At 39.5% G+C, this 20,309-nt stretch overlaps 1 protein-coding gene across 2 annotated transcripts in view; it reads left to right on the top strand.

Moving 5' to 3' along the window:
* LOC126254371 (polycomb protein EED) overlaps window positions 1-19,461 on the top strand; it is a 102,358-nt gene extending 82,897 nt beyond the window's left edge. For both annotated transcript variants that reach the window (XM_049955307.1, XM_049955306.1), the window contains 2 exons: window positions 9,531-9,683; window positions 18,616-19,461. In XM_049955307.1, the coding sequence (XP_049811264.1) occupies window positions 9,531-9,683; window positions 18,616-18,819 (357 nt within the window). In that variant the 3' untranslated portion in view covers window positions 18,820-19,461. The remainder of the gene's footprint in view (window positions 1-9,530; window positions 9,684-18,615) is intronic.
* The last annotated feature ends 848 nt before the right edge of the window (window positions 19,462-20,309 follow it).

Here is a 20,309-nt window from a genome sequence, read left to right as displayed (position 1 = left end):
TTACATTCATATCGTTTTTTTTTTTTTTTTTTTTAATTCCATCATGTTAGCAAAGTATGCTTTTTATTATTCTCTAACTCATATTCTTTACAAATTTTTAATTGTGTTGCATTTTCAAAACTGATGATTAATCACCTAATTATTAATAGAATAAAAAGCCACTTCAGTTGCCAGTAATTTCTATTTTCACATGATTGGTTTTAAAGTCTGAAGCTTCATTTTCGGATGCCACCAATTGCTAACAAGAGGAGGAGCAAGAACTGTGATGTTGATGTAGCAAAATGAAAGGTAAAGCCATGAAAATTGTTACTCACAAAATTATGGAAACAAATGTTTGACAGTTGGGCCAGTCAGTCATGAGAAGTCACACCCATGCCAAACAAACTTATGGGACTGGAACAAAGACACACATAGATCGATGGATCTTGACAAAAATGAATGCAAGAATAACAGCACTCATGCATAGGAGCAGCAACCACGATGCCCGCCTGGACAGCCAACACGTAAGTGGCTAGTGCAGTGTGTCAGGAAGCCAGCTGATCATGACAGCAGAAGCACCTGATGTAGGAGCCGATGAGGTGGGGAACTGAAAAAGTGGAAGAAACGGACTGACTGGTCTGTCCTCTTTTGCAAGTGTAAAAAATAAAGCTACAAATCTATAAATAAATATAACAGCAAATAAACATAAGTGTTTGGCAAAAATGCCTAAAAGTCATCGTGATAGAATGCATAACAATAAAAGATAAAAGGGTAAAATACAACTGAACTGGGATACGGATAGTATAGAACAAAATATGTAAAAATTAAGCAATAAGATGATGACAGGTGAAGTGTGACAGGAAAATGATGCCAACCTTCAAGTGCAGTAATTGTCTATAGATTTGTCTTAAAGCATCACAAAAAAATTTTTGCATAAAAAGCTTAGTCAGGATTAAAATGATGTACACAGAAGTAACTGCAGTGTAATCATACAAAATACCGCGGTGCATCCACACACTACCAGACGTAATACAAATAAGTGAGAAGTTAAAACAGGCTACAAACTAGAACTAGAGAAAGTGAGTAAAGAAACGAAGGCTATTTATAGTGGAAGAGAACACTAAAATTTTGGCACAATATGGTTAATGAAGTAACTGAGTCATTAAGATGGAATTACATAAGCAGTATTAAATAGATGGGAGTATCAGCGTTAAAAACAATTGATTTATTACTAAAAAATGGAAGCTCTGAAAACTTAGACAAGCGCCTAAGCATGTCTGATAGTGTGGAGATGCTCGGTGGTGTTTGGTATGATTACATCGCTATTCCTGTTGTGTATGTCACTTTAATCCTAAGTTTTTTATATTAAGACTGTTTTAGCTCCTTACAATGAGTCTAGACATGATTACCAATCTTAATGGTTGGCATCATTTTCCTGCCTCACTTCACCAGTCACGATCTTGTTACTTAATTTTAAATATGTTTCTGTATACTACTCACACCCCTGTTTTAGTTGTATTATCTTCTCAAACAATGGAAAATCCAGGATGGAATGTAACAATATTATTGGAAGGAAAGCTGCTGCTCACCATATGGCGGAGACGCTGAGTCGCAGGTAGGCACAACAAAAAGACTGTCACGAATAAATGAAGCTTTCAGCCATTAAGGCCTTAGTCAACAATACACACACACAGTTACCTGAGACTGTGGTCGTTTGTGTGTGTGTGTGTGTGTGTGTGTGTGTGTGTGTGTGTGTTGCTGACGGAAGACTTAATGGCCGAAAGCTTTATTTATTGGTGGCAGTCTTTTCTGTGTCTATCTGCAACTCAGCATTTCGCTATATGGTAAATAGCATCTTCCCTTTACATTACATTGTTATCTTTTATCTTCTTATTGTTGTGTGTTCTGTCATGCAGACTTCCAGGCATTTTTGCCTAATACTTGTGTTTATGTGTTATTACATTTATTTTCATATTTGTAGTCTTATTTTTATCGACCCCGTAATCCACACATGCATAAGCAGGCAGACCAGTCAGCTTATTTACCACACTTTTTCGGCTTCGGTTCCCTGCCTCAGTGGCTCCTACGAAGGTCAGCTGGCTTCCTGGCAGGGTGCACTTCCGTGTTGGCTGTCGAGGCAGGCACCCCAGTTGCTGATCTTATGCATAATTGTAGTTTCTTATTTATTTCTCTACTATCGAGTTCGATTTGTCCAGATCCCTCCCTCAATGTCAGCATCTTTGTTCTGGTCCCATGCGTTTGTTTGGTGTGGATTTCACCTCTAATGACTGGCTGCTGTGCCTGCCACACATTTGTGTTTCCTACATTTTGGAACATAAACCCCATAGTTCTTGTAAGGTAGTTGCTCCTCATCTTGTTCGCAGTTGATGGCACATGAAGATAAAGCTTCAGACTTCAAATCAGTTGTGTAATAAATAAAAAATTTCTAGCAACTGAAACAATTTTCATTTTAGTAATATGTTTCTCAGTTGCAGATGTTTGCCCTATCAAATATTTTGAATCACCTGATTAATGGGGAAAATGGTCTAGTTCAAAAGTGACTTATCATTGGACTGTGAGTTTTGGTACAAAAATAGAATGGTATGAGGTGAGCATGGGAAAGAGCATTAGGGAATGATTGACAAGAATGGGGGAAAGAAATACATTAGAAGAGAGATGAAATAGCGAAGGCAGCAGAGGATGAAGTAGGTAAAAAGACAAGGGGTAGTAGAACTCCTTGGGTAACAGAAGAGACATTGAATTTAATTGATGAAAGGAGAAAATATAAAAATGCGGTAAATGAAGCAGGCAAAAATGAATACAAATGTCTCAAAAATGAAATCGACAGAAAGTGCAAAATGGCTAGGCAGAGATGGCTAGAGGACAAATGTAATGATAGAGAGGCATATATCACTAGGGGTAAGATAGATACTACTTGCATGAAAATTAAAGAGACCTTTGAAGTAAAGAGAATCACTTGCATGAATATCAAGAGTTCAGATGGTAAACAGTTCTAAGCAAAGAAGGGAAAGCAGAAAGGAAGGAGTATATAGAGGGTCTGTGTAAGGGCAATGTACTTGAGGGCAATATTATGGAAATGGAAGAGTACGTAGATGAAGATGAAATGGGAGATAAACTGTGTGAAGAATTTGACAGAGCTCTGAAAGACCTAAGTTGAAACAAGGCCCTGGGAGTAGACAACATTCCATTAGAACTACTGATAGCCTTGGGAGAGCTAGCCCTGACAAAACTCCACCATCTGGTGAGCAAGAGGTATGAGACTGGCAAAATACCATCAGACTTCAAGAAGAATATAATAATTCCAATCCCAAAGAAAGCAGGTGTTGACAGGTGTGAAAATTATTGAACTGTCAGTTTAATAAGTCATTGTTGCAAAATACTAACACAAATACTTCACAGATGAATGGGAAAACTGGTAGAAGCCGACCTCGGGGAAGATCAATTTGGATTCCGTAGAAATGCTGAAACACGTGAGGCAATACTGCCCAAAGACTTACCTTAGAAAATAGATTAAGGAAAGGCAAACCTACATTTCCAGCCTTTGTAGACTTAGAGAAAGCTTTTGACAATGTTGAAACCAGATGGCAGTCATAAGAATCGAGGGGCATGAAAGGGAAGCAGTGGTTAGGAAGTGAGTGAGACGGGGTTGTCGCCTATCCTTGATGTTATTCAATCTGTTATAGAGCAAGCTGTGAAGGAAACAAAAGAAAAATTCAGAGTAGCAATTAAAATGCATGGAGAAGAAATAAAAACCTTGAGGTTTGCTGAAGACATTGTAATTCTGTAAGAGACAACAAAGGACCTGGAAGAGGAATTGAATGGAATGGACAGTGTCTTGAAAGGAGGATAAAAGATGAACATCAACAAAGCAAAATGAGGATAATGGAATGTAGTCAAATTAAATCAGTTGATGGTGAGGAAATTTGGTTAAGAAATGAGCACTTAAAGTAGTAGATCTCTTTTGCTATTTGAGCTGCAAAATAACATGATGGTCGAAGTAGAGAAGATGTAAAATGTAGACGGGCAATGGCAAGGAAAGCTTTTCTGAAGAAGAGAAATTTGGTGATATCAAGTATAGATTTAAGTGTCAGGAAATCTTTTCTGAACGTATTTGTATGGAGTGTAGCCATGTATGGAAGTGAAACATGGACGATAAGTAGTTTATATAAGAAGAGAATAGAAGCTTTCAAAATGTGGTGCTACAGAAAAATGTTGAAGATTAGATGGGCAAATCACGTAACTAATGAGGATGTTGTTGTTGTTGTTGTGGTCTTCAGTCCTGAGACTGGTTTGATGCAGCTCTCCACGCTACTCTATCCTGTGCTAGCTTCTTCATCTCCCAGTACCTACTGCAACCTACATCCTCCTGAATATGCTTAGTGTATTCATCTCTTGGTCTCCCTCTACGATTTTTACCCTCCACGCTGCCCTCCAATACTAAATTTGTGATCCCTTGATGCCTCAGAACATGTCCTACCAACCAATCCCTTCTTCTAGTCAAGTTGTGCCACAAACTCCTCTTATCCCCAATCCTATTCAGTACCTCCTCATTCATTATGTGATCTACCCATATAATCTTCAGCATTCTTCTGTAGCACCACATTTCGAAAGCTTCTATTCTCTTCTTGTCCAAACTATTTATCGTCCATGTTTCACTTCCGTACATGGCTACACTCCATACATATACTTTCAGAAAGGACTTCCTGACACTTAAATCTATACTCGATGTTAACAAATTTCTCTTCTTCAGAAACGCTTTCCTTGCCATTGCCAGTCTACATTTTATATCCTCTCTACTTTGACAATCATCAGTTATTTTGCTCCCCAAATAGCAAAACTCCTTTACTGCTTTAAGTGTCTCATTTCCTAATCTAATTCCCTCAGCATCACCCGACTTAATTTGACTACATTCCATTACTCTCGTTTTGCTTTTGTTGATGTTCATCTTATATCCTCCTTTCAAGACAATGTCCATTCCGTTCAACTGCTCTTCCAAGTCCTTTGCTGTCTCTGAGAGAATTACAATGTCATCGGCGAACCTCAAAGTTTTTATTTCTTCTCCATGGATTTTAATACCTACTCCGAATTTTTCTTTTGTTTTCTTTACTGCTTGCTCAATATACAGATTGAATAACATTGGGGAGAGGCTGCAACCCTGTCTCACTCCCTTCCCAATCCCTGCTTCCCTTTCATGCCCCTCGACTCTTATAACTGCCATCTGGTTTCTGTACAAATTGTAAATAACCTTTCACTCCCTGTATTTTACTCCTGCCACCTTCAGAATTTGAAAGAGAGTATTCCAGTCAACATTGTCAAAAGCTTTCTCTAAGTCTACAAATGCTAGAAATGTAGGTTTGCCTTTTCTTAATCTAGCTTCTAACATAAGTCGTAGGGTCAGTATTGCCTCACGTGTCCCCATATTTCTACGGAATCCAAACTGATCTTCCCCAAGGTCGGCTTCTACCAGTTTTTCCATTCGACTGTAAAGAATTCGCGTTAGTATTTTGCAGCCGTGACTTGTTAAACTGATAGTTCGGTAATTTTCACATCTGTCAACGCCTGCTTTCTTTGGGATTGGAATTATTATATTCTTCTTGAAGTCTGAGGGTATTTCGCCTGTCTCATACATTTTGCTCTCCAGATGGTAGAGTTTTGTCAGGACTGGCTCTCCCAAGGCCGTCAGTAGTTTTAATGGAATGTTGTCTACTCCCGGGGCCTTGTTTCGACTCAGGTCTTACAGTGCTCTGTCAAACTCTTCACGCAGTATCGTATTTTCCATTTCATCTTCATCTACCTCCTCTTCCATTTCCATAATATTGTCCTCAAGAAAATTGCCTTTGTATAGCCCCTTTATATACTCCTTCCACCTTTCTGCTTTCCCTTCTTTGCTTAGAACTGGGTTTCCATCTGAGCTCTTGATATTCATACAAGTCATTCTCTTTTCTCCAAAGGTCTCTTTAATTTTCCTGTAGGCAGTATCTATCTTACCTCTAGTGAGATAAGCCTCTATATCCTTACATTTGTCCTCTAGCCATGCCTGCTTAGCCATTTTGCACTTCCTGTCGATCTCATTTTTGAGACGTTTGTATTCCTTTTTACCTGCTTCATTTACTGCATTTTTATATTTTCTCCTTTCGTCAATTAAATTCAATATCTCTTCTGTCACCCAAGGATTTCTATTAGCCCTCATCTTTTTATCTTTTTACGTACTTGATCCTCTGCTGCCTTCGCTACTTCATCCCTCAAAGCTACCCATTCTTCTTCTACTGTATTTCTTTCCCCCATTCTTGTCAACTGTTCCTTTATGTTCTCCCTGAAACTCTGTACAACCACTGGTTTATTCAGTTTATCCAGGTCCCATCTCCTTAAATTCCCACCTTTTTGCAGTTTCTTCAGTTTTAATCTACAGTTCATAACCAATAGATTGTGGTCAGAGTCCACATCTGCCCCCGGAGATGTCTTACAATTTAAAACCTGGTTCCTAAATCTCTGTTTTACCATTATATAATCTATCTGATACCTTTTAATATCTCCAGACTACTTCCATGTATACAACCTTCTTTGATGATTCTTGAACCAAGTGTTAGCTATGATTAAGTTATGCTCGGCGCAAAATTCTACCAGGCGGCTTCCTCTTTCATTTCTTACCCCCAATCCATATTCACCTACTACGTTTCCTTCTCTCCCTTTTCCTACTACCGAATTCCAGTCACCCATGACTATTAAATTTTTGTCTCCCTTCACTATCTGAATAATTTCTTTTATTTCATCATACATTTCTCCAATTTCTTTGTCATCTGCAGAGCTAGTTGGCATATAGACTTGTACTACTGTCGTAGGCGTGGGCTTCGTGTCTATCTTGGCCACAACAATGCGTTCGCTGTGCTGTTTGTAGTAGCTTACCCGCATTCCTATTGTTTTATTCATTATTAAACCTACTCCTGCATTACCCCTATTTGATTTTGTATTTATAACCCTGTATTCACCTGACCTAAAGTCTTGTTCCTCCTGCCACCGAACTTCACTAATTCCCACTATATCTAACTTTAACCTATCCATTTCCCTTTTTAAATTTTCTAACCTACCTGCCCGATTAAGGGATCTGACATTCCACGCTCCGATCCGTAGAACGCCAATTTTCTTTCTCCTGATAATGACGTCCTCCTGAGTAGTCCCCGCCCGGAGATCCGAATGGGGGACTATTTTACCTCCGGAATATTTTACCCAAGAAGACGACATCATCATTTATTCATACAGTAAAGCTGCATGCCCTCGGGAAAAATTACGGCCGTAGTTTCCCCTTGCTTTCAGCCGTTTGCAGTACCAGCACAGCAAGGCCGTTTTGGTTAGTGTTACAAGGCCAGATCAGTCAATCATCCAGACTGTTGCCAGCTACTGAAAAGGCTGCTGCCTCTCTTCAGGAACCACACGTTTGTCTGGCCTCTCAACAGATACCCCTCCGTTGTGGTTGCACCTACGGTACGGCTATCTGTATCGCTGAGGCACGCAAGCCTCCCCACCAATGGCAAGGTCTATGGTTCATGGGGGGAATGAGGATGTACTGAATAGAATTGGGGAGAAGCGGAATTTGTGGCACAGTTTGACTAGAAGAAGGGATTGGTTGGTAGGACATGTTCTGAGGCATCAAGGAATCGCCAATTTAGTATTGGAGGGCAGTGTGGAGGGTAAAAGTTGTAGAGGGAGATAAAGAGATGAATACAGTAATCAGATTCAGAAGGATGTGGGTTGCAGCAGCATGTAGGTTACTCTGAGATGAAGCTTGCACAAGATAGAGTAGCAGCCTGTGGACTGAAGACAGCAACAGCAGCAGCAACAACAACAACAACAACATGAGGTGTTCATTACTGTGCATTACAAAACAAATTACACAATTTGATTGATCTCCATTGTTTTGTTAATGTTCTATTTTTCATGATTTTCCTTCGTTTCCAACTTCTTTTGAATATACCACTTGGTTTTGTGTCGTTGACAGATGTCAGTTAGATGTTTTGCTCTTCCTGAAAGTTGTATACCTGCCTTATTGGTGAATTGCCTGCTTGGTATTGGAATGTCTCGAGGTGCCCTTTTAAGAACCAAATCCCCAAAACAATAGGATAAAACAGTTTTATTTTATTTTTATTTATTTATTTATGTATAATGCACAGTAATAAAGACTTACAATGTTCTGTTTTTGTACCAAAATTCAGAGTCCTATGATGAGCCGCATTAGAGCTAGACCACTTTTCTCCTTAAGAATTAGGTGATTAATCATAATTTTTAAAAATGCAAAAAAATTATTACTTCTTAATTATTTGAGTTAGATAATTTGTTTGATTATTTATTTATATATTTATTTATTTGCAAGGTGTTTCACTAACAAGGCAGAATATGACAGTTATTATGAAAGTAAACTAGAAGTAAACTTGATGACAGTATTGAGGTAAGTGATATTGAGTGATTGTCTTAAATTTTTTCCAGCACTGTACAAGCATTTTGTATGGTGCTCTGTTGTCTGTTATGGTTCTTGTATATCTGTGAAATACACATTATAAGTGCTTTGCATACCGAAATGGCAAACCAGCAACTCACTGGAAGTAAAGTTCTGACTACCCCCCCCCCCCCGGTAATCTTTTTTATTGTGTGTCATTTCTTATATTAGACTGTTAACAGATGTAATGACTGTACCTTGCAGATTTCTACCTGAAATTGTTAAAGTTTGGCTTTTCTAAATATTCATAGATATTGTAATTGTAAGGAAAATTACGTGCTAGCAATTCCATTTGCATTCCAAATGTCCATTACTACAGTATGTTCAACACAATTACACCCCTAAAAATAAATTGTCAGTCAGTTAACATGATACAAGATACAAGGCGAACAATCATAATGGTTCTTTCAGGAAATAATTTTGTTACGTGCTTCTGTGGCACTTAATATCGGGTACAAAACATCACCGTGTTTTTTAGACTTGCATTATTTGGATGGTTTTTGTTTAAAAGCTGTCTTCCTGACCGTGTGAGCATTTTGTGTCACTTCCTAGGATCCCCCAGGTAAATATGGGATTCTTATTTCGACAAAGCTAAAGCATGTTCCGTACCAAATCCATGTCAAAACTGTGAGCATTTTGCGTCACTTCCTAGGATTCCCCAGGTAAATATGGGATCCTTATTTCGACAAAGCTAAAGCGTGTTCCTTACCAAATCCATGTCAAAACTGGAATTCATGATCCATGAAATGTTGAACCCTAACGAAACTTTTGGTTTATAGTATTGTTACTTCTGTGACTTTTCTAAATCAAATGTGAGAAATAAATAAGTTTTATATACATTCACATCTTCATGACACAGCGAAAATTATTTTTTATAAATTTTTATGATTTTAGTTCTTAAAGCTACAAACTTTTCATAATTTTTGTTACTGTGTGTATGGGGGAGGGGGGGATGGGGACATGTGTGCAAAAGAGAGAGAGAGAGAGAGAGATTTGTAGCTTTAATTTCAAGTAATTAATTGTGTGTTTATTTTCTTTGCAGTCATGTGAAAACTGTATTGTCTGTTGGAAACCTGGGAGGCTAGAAGATAAAGAATTGAAAACTAATGACACAAACGTTACAATTATTCATCGTTTTGAGTACCGTGAGTGTGAAATATGGTTTGTCAGATTCGCCATGGACTTTTGGCAAAAGGTTTGTGAAATTTTGCTTTGTTTGTATATGTACACTTTGAGTCGAAGCTCAATTACAAGGTTATTTTTGGTTTATGGCTCAGAAGGATGAAAACACACCCACACACACACCCACACACACCCACACACGCGCGCACACACGCGCGCGCACACACGCGCGCGCACACACACAAACACATCCACATACACGCGCGCACCCCCCCCCACACACACACACACACACACACACACACACACACACACACACTGTCAAGGCACTCAGTAGAACTGAACAAAGTCAGTACTTTGGTGAGAAATTGTATAAAATTATCAAATATTATATTGAGAAATAGTGCAGTTTGGAACTCAACTTTTTTAAAGATATTTAAGTTCTCTGTACACTTGGACACTTGACACGTGTTAATGTTGATGTCCACAATGTTCCTAAACTGACTGGAAATTTTTCTTTAGAAATATTGTTATCCTCCATGACAAAACCCAAGAATATGCAGCAGCCACTGTATAATCAAAATAGAATAAATGTTTCTGGGAAACTCTGGGCTTTGTTTTGTCAGTGACAGTCTTCCAGTTCTGTAGAAGTAGAATTATGATAATGCTTGATCTGTGGGGAAACTGCCCAAATACTTCATCATTTGAATGCAGCATAGGTTTATTGATTGACAGTAGAGGTGGTTATTATTGGTAGATTAACTGCACTGAAACTGAGTTCACGGAATCATTATAAGACAAATGGGGCTGCAAAAGATGTTAACAGAGAAACTACTGGAGGGAAATATTTTTAAAAATTGTAACCCTCAGGTGAACTGTGAAAAAGCATCTGGCCTGAGACGCTGGAGTTGGGGGTCACGCACGCAGGTGTGTGTGTGTGTGTGTGTGTGTGTGTGTGTGTGTGTGTGTGTGTGTGTGTGTGTCTATCTTTCTCTTTCTCTCTCTCGCTTTACTGACAAAAGCTGTGGCCGAAAGCTATATGTGAGTGTCTTTTAATCGTGCCTGTCTGCAACTTGACAGGTCTTGATGGTAAGTAGTGATCTATCTTTTCCTGCATTGTTGATATTCCTATCTACAGTTTCCATTGTTCGATATTTTTTTAAAAAATCCTAGCAACAGATGAAGTTTGGAAACCAAAGTGTCCAGGAAGAATTTAACGCCATTATTTGATTTAATTTGGTTAATGCAGGGAGACAAAAAGAACAGTGGTCTTAGCCCAATATTTTCCACACCAGAACTGAATTTAATGTTGGTTTCACTCACTGATTGTAGGAAAATCAACTGGTACCCATAAGAAGCTGTAGGGGACTCTTTCCTAGTTCGTTATTAGACACAATTTCTTCAGGCTCTACTGACCTGAATAATCTGTGTCTTTTGCCCTCCAGAACTTCACACTGGGAGATTAAGTGTGGTGTGGTGTCATCCTCCTCACAACATAGCCTACAATTAAGGGCTTCTTTCTCTGGACCATGGTGTGCAGGTGTTCGCTAAAATTACCATGACCAGTCATGAGTCCTATCATGAGTTTAAGCTGTTTCCTGTTCAAGTTCAGGATTACAGGACTTCTTTTGTAGTTTCAGCATCATTAGGTTGCCATGTTCTTGTTTTTGGAATGTAGTCCAATATTCTATGTGCTGCCTCATAATACAGATACATAGTTTTAGTTTGTTTGCTGCTACTAATTTCTGATAACTGGAGACCCACAGCCAGATTAATCCTTTTACTTTCCCCCGTGTCTCAAGGGCATTTTGGAATGATCTTTGATCACACTGCAGGGGCTGATATAGATTTCAGAGCTGATACTCAATGTATTGGTGTGTGAGTCTGGATATCTTAAAGGAATCCAGTTATTTCCAGTTTTTAACCTATATGCCTCTGCCACTACTTCCATTGTAACCCAAAGCTGTAATGGGGATACGTCCTGCCAGGATGATCTCCATCCCAGCACTGGGTGTGCTGCTAATTCTTTCTGTTATGACTAAGTAGGCCAATGTCTGCCCCTTGCCAAGCTCCTTAGCAGCCACCTTCTGCTGTTCATTATTCCACCATACTGTAGCCCCATGAATTAAAATAAGTCTCATTAGAGTGGTGTCTATCCATTACGTACTCCTGGGGTGTAGACCCTAGTTTTTACCACAGGTTCTTCTACTGCTCATAAGAGTGCTTTTTGCCTTGGAACATATATTCTTAATGAGTCCATGATAGTTTCACATCCAGGGTTGTCCCTAGACACTTCACTACCACCTCTACTTGTAGAGTTGCATTAAGGTGCTAGAGATTCCAGGATGTGTACTAGATTTGCTTCCTTGTAAATGGTACTACAATAGTTTTCATGGGACTGGCCCTTAGATCCTATTTTTGCACAGTTTTCCATAATGTCTAGTGCACATTTTGTCACTGTTCTAACAGTACTAGCAAATTTGCTAAATATTACTATGACCAAATTGTCTGTGTATCTTAAGAAGAAAAAAAGCTTACAGTATGTAACTTTCCACCAGGTTCCATAGTCCTTGTGGACATCCCCTGGTGGTGTTGATCACCATTTTTTCATCCATTGAAGTGGCCTCTACCTTTTTCTACTTAGTGTGGTCTTAAGCCACCTGCATGTGGTGATCTCAGTGCCATGCTCTTCTGCAGATTTAAGCATAGATTCAAAGGTCATACAACTAAAAAGCTCTCGACCACCCCACCCCACTGACCACCGATATCCAGGAAGATGTGGAGAGCTCTCCTCGCCTTCCCAAGGAGTTGCTGAATTGCTGTTTTACATGATATATGTGATTTTAATATTTTTAACATTTCGTGGCCCTGTCAGCAACTGTGTAAATATTAATTTTAAATTAACAACAGCCTCAGTTGCAATGTTTACCTAGATTTACCTAGGTTTCAGTTGGGATAACCCAACCTTCTTCAGAATAAAAGGAATTACAATTTGTCCATAATGGACAAGGTAAAAAACTAAAAACTATAATATAGTAATACATTGTCATATTGCAATAACTTACCTGGGAAACAGCCTTGGCCCCACTCCGCGACCGCAGTACGGCAGCAACGGATGTTGTACTGGAACTGGCTGTAGCCGCAAGAGCGCATGCACGATAGTCTCTCATGCGTACATGTTAACACTGGTACCAACATGTACTCCTTAACTTAAAATTTTTGAATAACCAGGTGTGGCTAACAAAATTGACGTGTACGTTATCCTGTAAGGAACAAAGATATATCGACTGTCTTAATATTGGTAATAATTTGTTGTACGTCAAAAGTGAAGGGAGCAATGCGTTTACTATTTTAAGCCAGCCTAGCATTCCATCCGCCATAATTTTAGGGAGTAATCATTATACCCTTGCCAACATGTTTTTAGCACTCCCATTTGCTGAATAGCTGGGATTATTTGGTATTTCAAACCCGTAGTTATCCTCATGCAGTCAAGTTCGACGATCAGCCCGAATATGCTAGGCTGGCTTAAAATAGTAAACGCATTGCTCCCTTCACTTTTGATGTACAACAAATTATTAAAAATGTTAAGACAGTTGATATATCTTTGTTCCTTACAGGATAACGTATACGTCAATTTTGTTAGCCGCACCTGGTTATTCAAAAATTTTAAGTTTAGGAGTGCATGTTGGTACCAGTGTTAACAAGTACGCATGAGACACCATTGCGCATGCGCTCTCGAGGCTACAGCCAGTTCCAGTACAACTTCCATTGCTGCCATACTGCGGTCGCGAAGTGGGGCCAAGGCTGTTTCCCAGATAAGTTATTGCAATATGACGATGTATTACTATATTATAGTTTTTAGTTTTAGACCTTGTCCATTATGGAAAAATCGTAGTTCCTCTTATTCTGAAGAAGGTTGGGTTATCCCAACTGAAACCTAGGTAAATCTAGGTAAACATTGCAACTGAGGCTGTTAATTTAAAAGTAATTTATCTGCTTGTTGTGTGTGTTGCTTTACATGTAGAGGAACCACAGTTAACCTCTTGTCTCTAATGTGCACATTAACTAGTTAAGTCCCACTTTTCCCTTTGATCACCTGTAAACAAGTGTCTCTCAGGACTGACTCCTCATCTTTTTTTATCTGCCAAGAGTGCATTGAGGGAAGTAAGTCTTGAGGAGCAGCACATTCAGCATCTCACTCACTGTCCTGGCATACTCACCATCCTTCTTAAAGTACCTCCAAGATTAGTTAGTATTTCAGCAAAGATTTATAAAGCCTAGTGCAAGTAGCTGTACCTTCCGCTTCCTCACAGAATATGTTTCAGGAAGAGAGCTTCACTTGCTTGGTCGCAAGGTTATCTTTGACCAGGGCCCCCAATATTTTACCCATTCTCCTTTCTTTCATGCAAGGTTGGACAGTAATTTGAACTGCTTCCTTTACACTTCCAGATTGTTGTTCTATTTGCGCATTCTTGATGACTGTGCAGTTTTTTAAATAAGTGGTCTTATTGGCAGATGTCACTTTCTGCCATTTCGTCAAAATCTACCGGGCTCCTTTTTGAAGTTCCGACTTCAGATAAATGTGAGTTTAGGTCTTGCCTATATGAATCCCAGTCTATTTTCCTAGGGTTCCTACAAGCCATAGTCTGTTTAACATACATTCCAAACAAAAGGTTAATATACACTGATGAGCCAAAAGATTATGACCACTGGCCTCTGCGAGGTTGAGTGCCTCTTGGTGGTGGTGTGGGCACGTGACACAGTAAAGAAAGAATATAAGCAGAAGAGACAAATGGATAGTCATTACAACGAAGATACAAGCCCCAGATTTAGAAATCCACTGATATAAGCAGTTTTAACAAAGGGCATATTGTTGTGGCGCTGCGGCTGGAAACTAGAATCTCTGAAATGGCGAATTTGGTTGCCTGTTTGTGTACTATTGTCATAAGGACCTAAGGAAAGAGGTTGAAGGATGGTGAAATAATGAATAGGCTGTATGGTATTGGACTTCCTCGTGTCATCACAAAACGTAGTAGTTGGATGATCCCCCACTGTGCAATCCAGGATAGGCAGTGATCTGTGGCCAATCTGACGACAGAGTACAAGACTGGTTAGGCACATATGTTTTGGGGCACACCGTTCAAAAGGCCTTTGTTGAACATGGAGCTCCACTTCACACAACCCTTACATGTTCATTTGTTGTTTCAGTTACATTGTCATTTATGATAGCTTTGGGCACAGCTTTATTGAGTTTTCACCGTGGATCAGTAGAAATGTGTCACCTGTTGAATAAATCACATTTATTGTTAGACCAGGTCAACCAGTTGGGTCCTTAAACACTGTCGTCTGGGTGAGTGGTTGCTGGAAATGTGTACCACGCCACAGATGCAGGCTGGTGAGAGCAGAATAATGCTATGGGGTACATTGAGTTGGGTTTCTGTGGGACCTGTGGTAGTACTGGAAGACACCAGGACAGTAGTGAACTACGTGAACATTATTGCGAATCGACTGCATCCCTTCATGATTGAAGTCTCCTCATATGGCAGTGACATATTCCAGCAGGATAGCTCTCCACGACACTAAGCCAGAATAGTGCTGCAGTGCTTTGAGGAGCATGATAGTGAACTCACATTTATGTCTTAGCTAACAAATGCCCCTGATCTATACCCATTGGAACACACATCGTGCACTAGCTGCGTGCCCACAAACCACCGTCCCGCAATTTGCAGGAATTTAGTAACTAGTGAGTGGACATTTGGTGCCACATACTTCTGGAAATCTATCAAGTACTTGCAGAACACATGCCAAGCAGAATCGCTGCTGTACTGTGTTTGAAAAGTGGACCATCTCGATATTAAACAGGTGGTCATAATATTTTGGCTTATCTGTGTACATGTGGTCGAATAAGGATGGCTAGATACACCATATGCCATTGTATGACATAACTACCCATTTGAGTGGATCAGAAAGTTATCTAAGTTATTCTTCCCTTCTTCTCTTTCTGAAGGTAGTTTCCCTGTACCTATTCAAGATTTTCAGATTATTTTCCAGTAGAAATAAAGTAGGTGCTCACCTCTGCTGTTGGCATTGCTGCTTCCCCACACCAAATTGTGGGTGTTTGCATCAGAACCAATCAGCAGTTGTTCGTCCCTCTGTTATTAGCCATCTACCACTCTCCTTACTTGCTGAGTAGTAGTATTACTGTCCTTGTAAAGAAAGTTAACTAATGCCAATACAATTTCCTTCGTCATGTTGTTTCATACTGAAGGTCACTAACTCCCTGGAGCAGAAGTCCACCATTGGCATGAATGAAATTCCATCTTAATAGAAATACATGTTCTCGAGTTCTTTGGATTTCTAGCATAAATCAACTTACTTCCAGTTCTTTCTAAGAACTTCCCTTTATGTAGATAGGGTTGGTGGATCAGGGCCACATCCGGCTCCTGTCGTCCTAGAAGGTGATTCAGGACAGCAATTGTCTCTTCATGGTGTTGCTGGTTTATCCATATCACTTGCAGTGTCTGCGTTAGCACCTTTGTCACTCTATAGCTTTCATTATCTTGACGGACCTACGAGAACTCTTTAAGTACAGTTTCAGGCACTGTTCTCACTCTGCAGCCAGGAATTTTGTGCTGGCTTTCCTTGTAAGGGTTTGCTAACCAGTACAACCTTTTGGTTGATTACCCTCCAATCATGTGAGGTGGTGGTTGTGATGACCAGTGGATGTCCCTGTTGGATCCTGAAAACTAAAACTCCAGTGTTATGGGTTTTTCCCTATTTCCCATTTCGGCTGTTTCTGGATATTCTGAGAAGTGGGAGTATTAGACTCCCTTGTTAGCTCCTCTGCCTCTATGAATAGTGCTTCTACAAAGCACTGTCCCCTGGAGAGGTAGAGCCATTAAGAGAGTATCACTGACTGCAATGTCCCATCCAATTATATTGTACCAACACTACAGCTCAACTGTTGGCCAGGACAATTTACATGTGGTGGATAAAAGTATGGAAATTACAGAAAAAAATACATTACATGCCTCTTTCGATGTAGGAAAACCATTGGCATTAAAAACAGCTTCTTGCAAAATAATGGTACGTTCAAATAATGATGATGGAGATGAATGGCGATCACAAACTCTTCTTTCAAAAGCAGGCCACAAAAGCTCACTAATATAGAGATATGGTGACTGGTGGCCAAGAGAGATGCGACAATTCATCCCTGTGCTCACAAAACCATCCTGGATGATGCGAGTTTTGTGAAAAGGCACCCTGTCATCTTGGAACACAGCACTATCACTAAGGAATAAACATTACACCATGAGATGGACCTGACCTACCAAAATGGTCAGATAATCCTCTGCAGTAATGTGACCTTGCAGAGTACTGATGGGGCCCATGGAATACAACGATATGGCTGCCCAAGTCATCACAGAACTCCTGCCACGTTTAACCTCTTGGACGTCATCTCTGCTAGAAGTTGGAAACAATGTGCAGTGAGACTCATCTGACCAAATAATTTTCTTCCATTGCTCCATAGTCCAGGTTTTATGACTTCGGCACCATGTTTTTCTGTTACAGGCATTTGCATCACTGATGAGTGGTTGTGGAATTCCAGTTTGCTTTGCAGTTCCCTGTTCATGGAGCTCACTATGTGTTGTTTTGGTGCTGACAGGGTTCACGAGTGCGACATTCAGTTGTGCATTGACTTTTGCAGCTGTTGTCCTCTCATTGTCATTTTAGTCCTATTCAATGATTGTCTCTCCACACACCTTCATCCGTGTTGTGACTTAACAGATAATGTTTTTTTGCTTTCCTGTATGTGGTATAAATCTTCAGTATGGTGCCTATTGAAACACCAAACACTTCAGCTATATTGGTTATGGAAGCCACCAGCACACAAGCACCAACAATTTGCCTGCATTTGAATTTACTTATCTTCGGCATAATGCACTCACAATTACACAGAGCACTGCTCGTGACCACAACTAACACTTGCAACACATTAAGGATGTTGCACAGGTGCTGTTTGTGGTTAAATACAACAGCTCAAACTACAAGCTTGGCCAGCATCTGCATTTATGTTCAAGCTTGCATTTCTCATGGAATTCCCATAATTTTGTCCAACCTGTGTGTGTGTGTGTGTGTGTGTGTGTGTGTGTGTGTGTGTGTGTGTGTGTTTGTTTGTTTGTTTTATGTACTAATTTGCTCTGAAGAAAGACATGCTGTCCGAAACCTTGGGTCGATGTGCCCATCGACCCTACAATACCTCAACTACAAGGTAAGTTGTTACCTTTATTCCTTGCATTATGTATATTTCACCAAGGGCTTCCCATTACTGTGTTTATAAATCTTTCTAAATTGTGATAACATATTTTTGTTGCGTACCATTCCTCAGATAAATTTTCCCCATTTGAGGCTCGGTGTAGGATTAATATTTGATATCAGTTGAAAATTAAACTACAGTGTGACACAGCATTCATATGGAGACACCTGGATGTGATGTGGAAATCTAACAGAGCATTATTATGTGACCATTTGTGAAATATGCATAAAACAGTTTGGTTTCCTATCAGCTGCATTATTATTGCTTGTCTCAATGTCCAGCCATATTACATAGTATTCTAGAGTCCCTTCAGATTCCATATTATATGTTCTCTCATTCTATTTTAATTTATCATGCATGTCATCATTCTTGGATTGACACACCATTTAGTTAAGCATTCATTCCTGTTGGCAAGAAATGCTTTAGTGTCTTAAATTTGTGTGGAGCTGCAAGATTGCACTACACATATTCTAATACCGAGAAAGTTCGAACATATAAGTGAGAGTTTTACAAATGTGTAAAAATACATGTACCACTGGAGTTCATTTTGCACAAATGTACAATAGGCATTAGTGTGGCAGTTATTTTAAAATACAATATGTAAAGATATCATTTCTGCAGGTAATATATTTCCACATTTTTGGAACAGCAAGGCAAAATAGTTAATAGTGGTCTCTTACTTTTGCAGATTCTGGCACTGGGAAACCAAGTAGGGAAAACTTTTGTTTGGGATCTGGATGTATCAGATCCTAGCCAGTCACGCTGTACAGCACTAACACATCCTCGATGTGTTGCTGCAATCCGACAAACTAGTCTTAGCCGTGATGGCTCAGTGTTGCTGTGTGTGTGTGATGATGGTACCATATGGAGATGGGACCGTATCCCGGTCTAACAAGATCTAGAGGACATGTAAACCGTCATACACACCTTTAGCAAGCAAATGGCAGCATTTCAGGCAGCAACTTGTCACTTAAAATTTATAGAAGAAAAGGCTCTGTGTCATTTAATTACTGAAACATTCTCGGGAAATCACATTTTGAATAGCTGCCTGCAGTACTTGTGAGTTAGCAAACAAGGTGCTAATGAACAGGAGTGAATTGTTGTTACAGCAAGTGTGTGTTTGTGGATTGAAATTTCGGTCTAATGTGGAACTGGATGAAAGAGCACCACTTCAACTCTTTCTGTGACTGGGAAACTTAATTTTGCTGTAGTGAGTAGACAACATTGTTTTTATATGTACACAGAACAGCTTTTATATCTTCATAAACCCGTGTGCGTGTACGTCTGTGTGTGTGTGTGTGTGTGTGTGTGTGTGTGTGTGTGTGTGTGTGTTTTAGTGTTAGAAGAGGCACAACCACCATGTATTTAAGGTCCAGAGAAATAAATGATTGTATTCATGAGAAATAATAATTCTAGGTTAATATAAGAATTTTTTAGAAAGAATTTACCAATGAGTGCTTGATTTTTACTTGATGTATTTACATTGCCACCCATGTGGTGGCTACTAATGTCTTTTGTAATAAAAGAAAATATTCTTACTGACTGAATGAGATTCCATTGACAGATCATTCCTAAACCATTAGGAAAAAAAGACAGTTTTTATCATGGTTTATTACCAATGGCCTTACAGTTGTGCTTTTCTTGTGGAAAGTTTCAGATTTGATAGCAGTCACAAAATGTTACTATTAATAAGAAAAAGCTCCTTGTCATGTGACAGGGATGTCATCAGACCTTGCTTATTGCCCATTGGCTTTAACTCTTGGGTGGATGCAGCTATGTATAAAGTGTGCCAACCACAAATTACATTGTCTTGTCCCATTCCATTGTTACACATTTGCGGCCCCATACCTATTTCTTCATTACTGCTTCAGCTAACATAGTGATCAGTTGCGTGTTCATATGTCAGCAGTGATATAAAATACAGATTGAGATATGTGAGGAAAAAAATTACAACTGCACAAGAAAATTCCCCAGATTCAGAGCTAACAGCACAGTTCCACAGTTGTTTGCAAGACAGTTAGCTATTTAATACATTTGGGTGAGGTCTGATTAAACTGTGATTTCACTCATTCATGTTTACCTTGGTCACATAAAGACAGCTATCCTTTACATGTGTACAAAGTACGCTGCTCACCTGCTCTTGTTATGGAAATTGGCATGCCTGCTCGAGGGTTAGAATGGACCACACGATAAAAAACATAAATATAACTTTCTTGACTGTGTACAGATCATGGCTGGATGATACATGGGTCACTCCATCTCCGAGGTTGTGCAGCACTAGACTTCATGGGCAACTGTGTCTAGAGTCTACTGTACGTACTTCGATTTGAGGTAGATGGACACTGCCAGTTTCAATGGAAGTGTGCAGTTGTGTTAATGACA

This window comes from Schistocerca nitens, chromosome 1 (assembly GCF_023898315.1).
Source record: "Schistocerca nitens isolate TAMUIC-IGC-003100 chromosome 1, iqSchNite1.1, whole genome shotgun sequence".
NCBI classification, from domain to species: domain Eukaryota; kingdom Metazoa; phylum Arthropoda; class Insecta; order Orthoptera; family Acrididae; genus Schistocerca; species Schistocerca nitens.
This window is presented reverse-complemented; position numbering and strand designations above follow the sequence as displayed.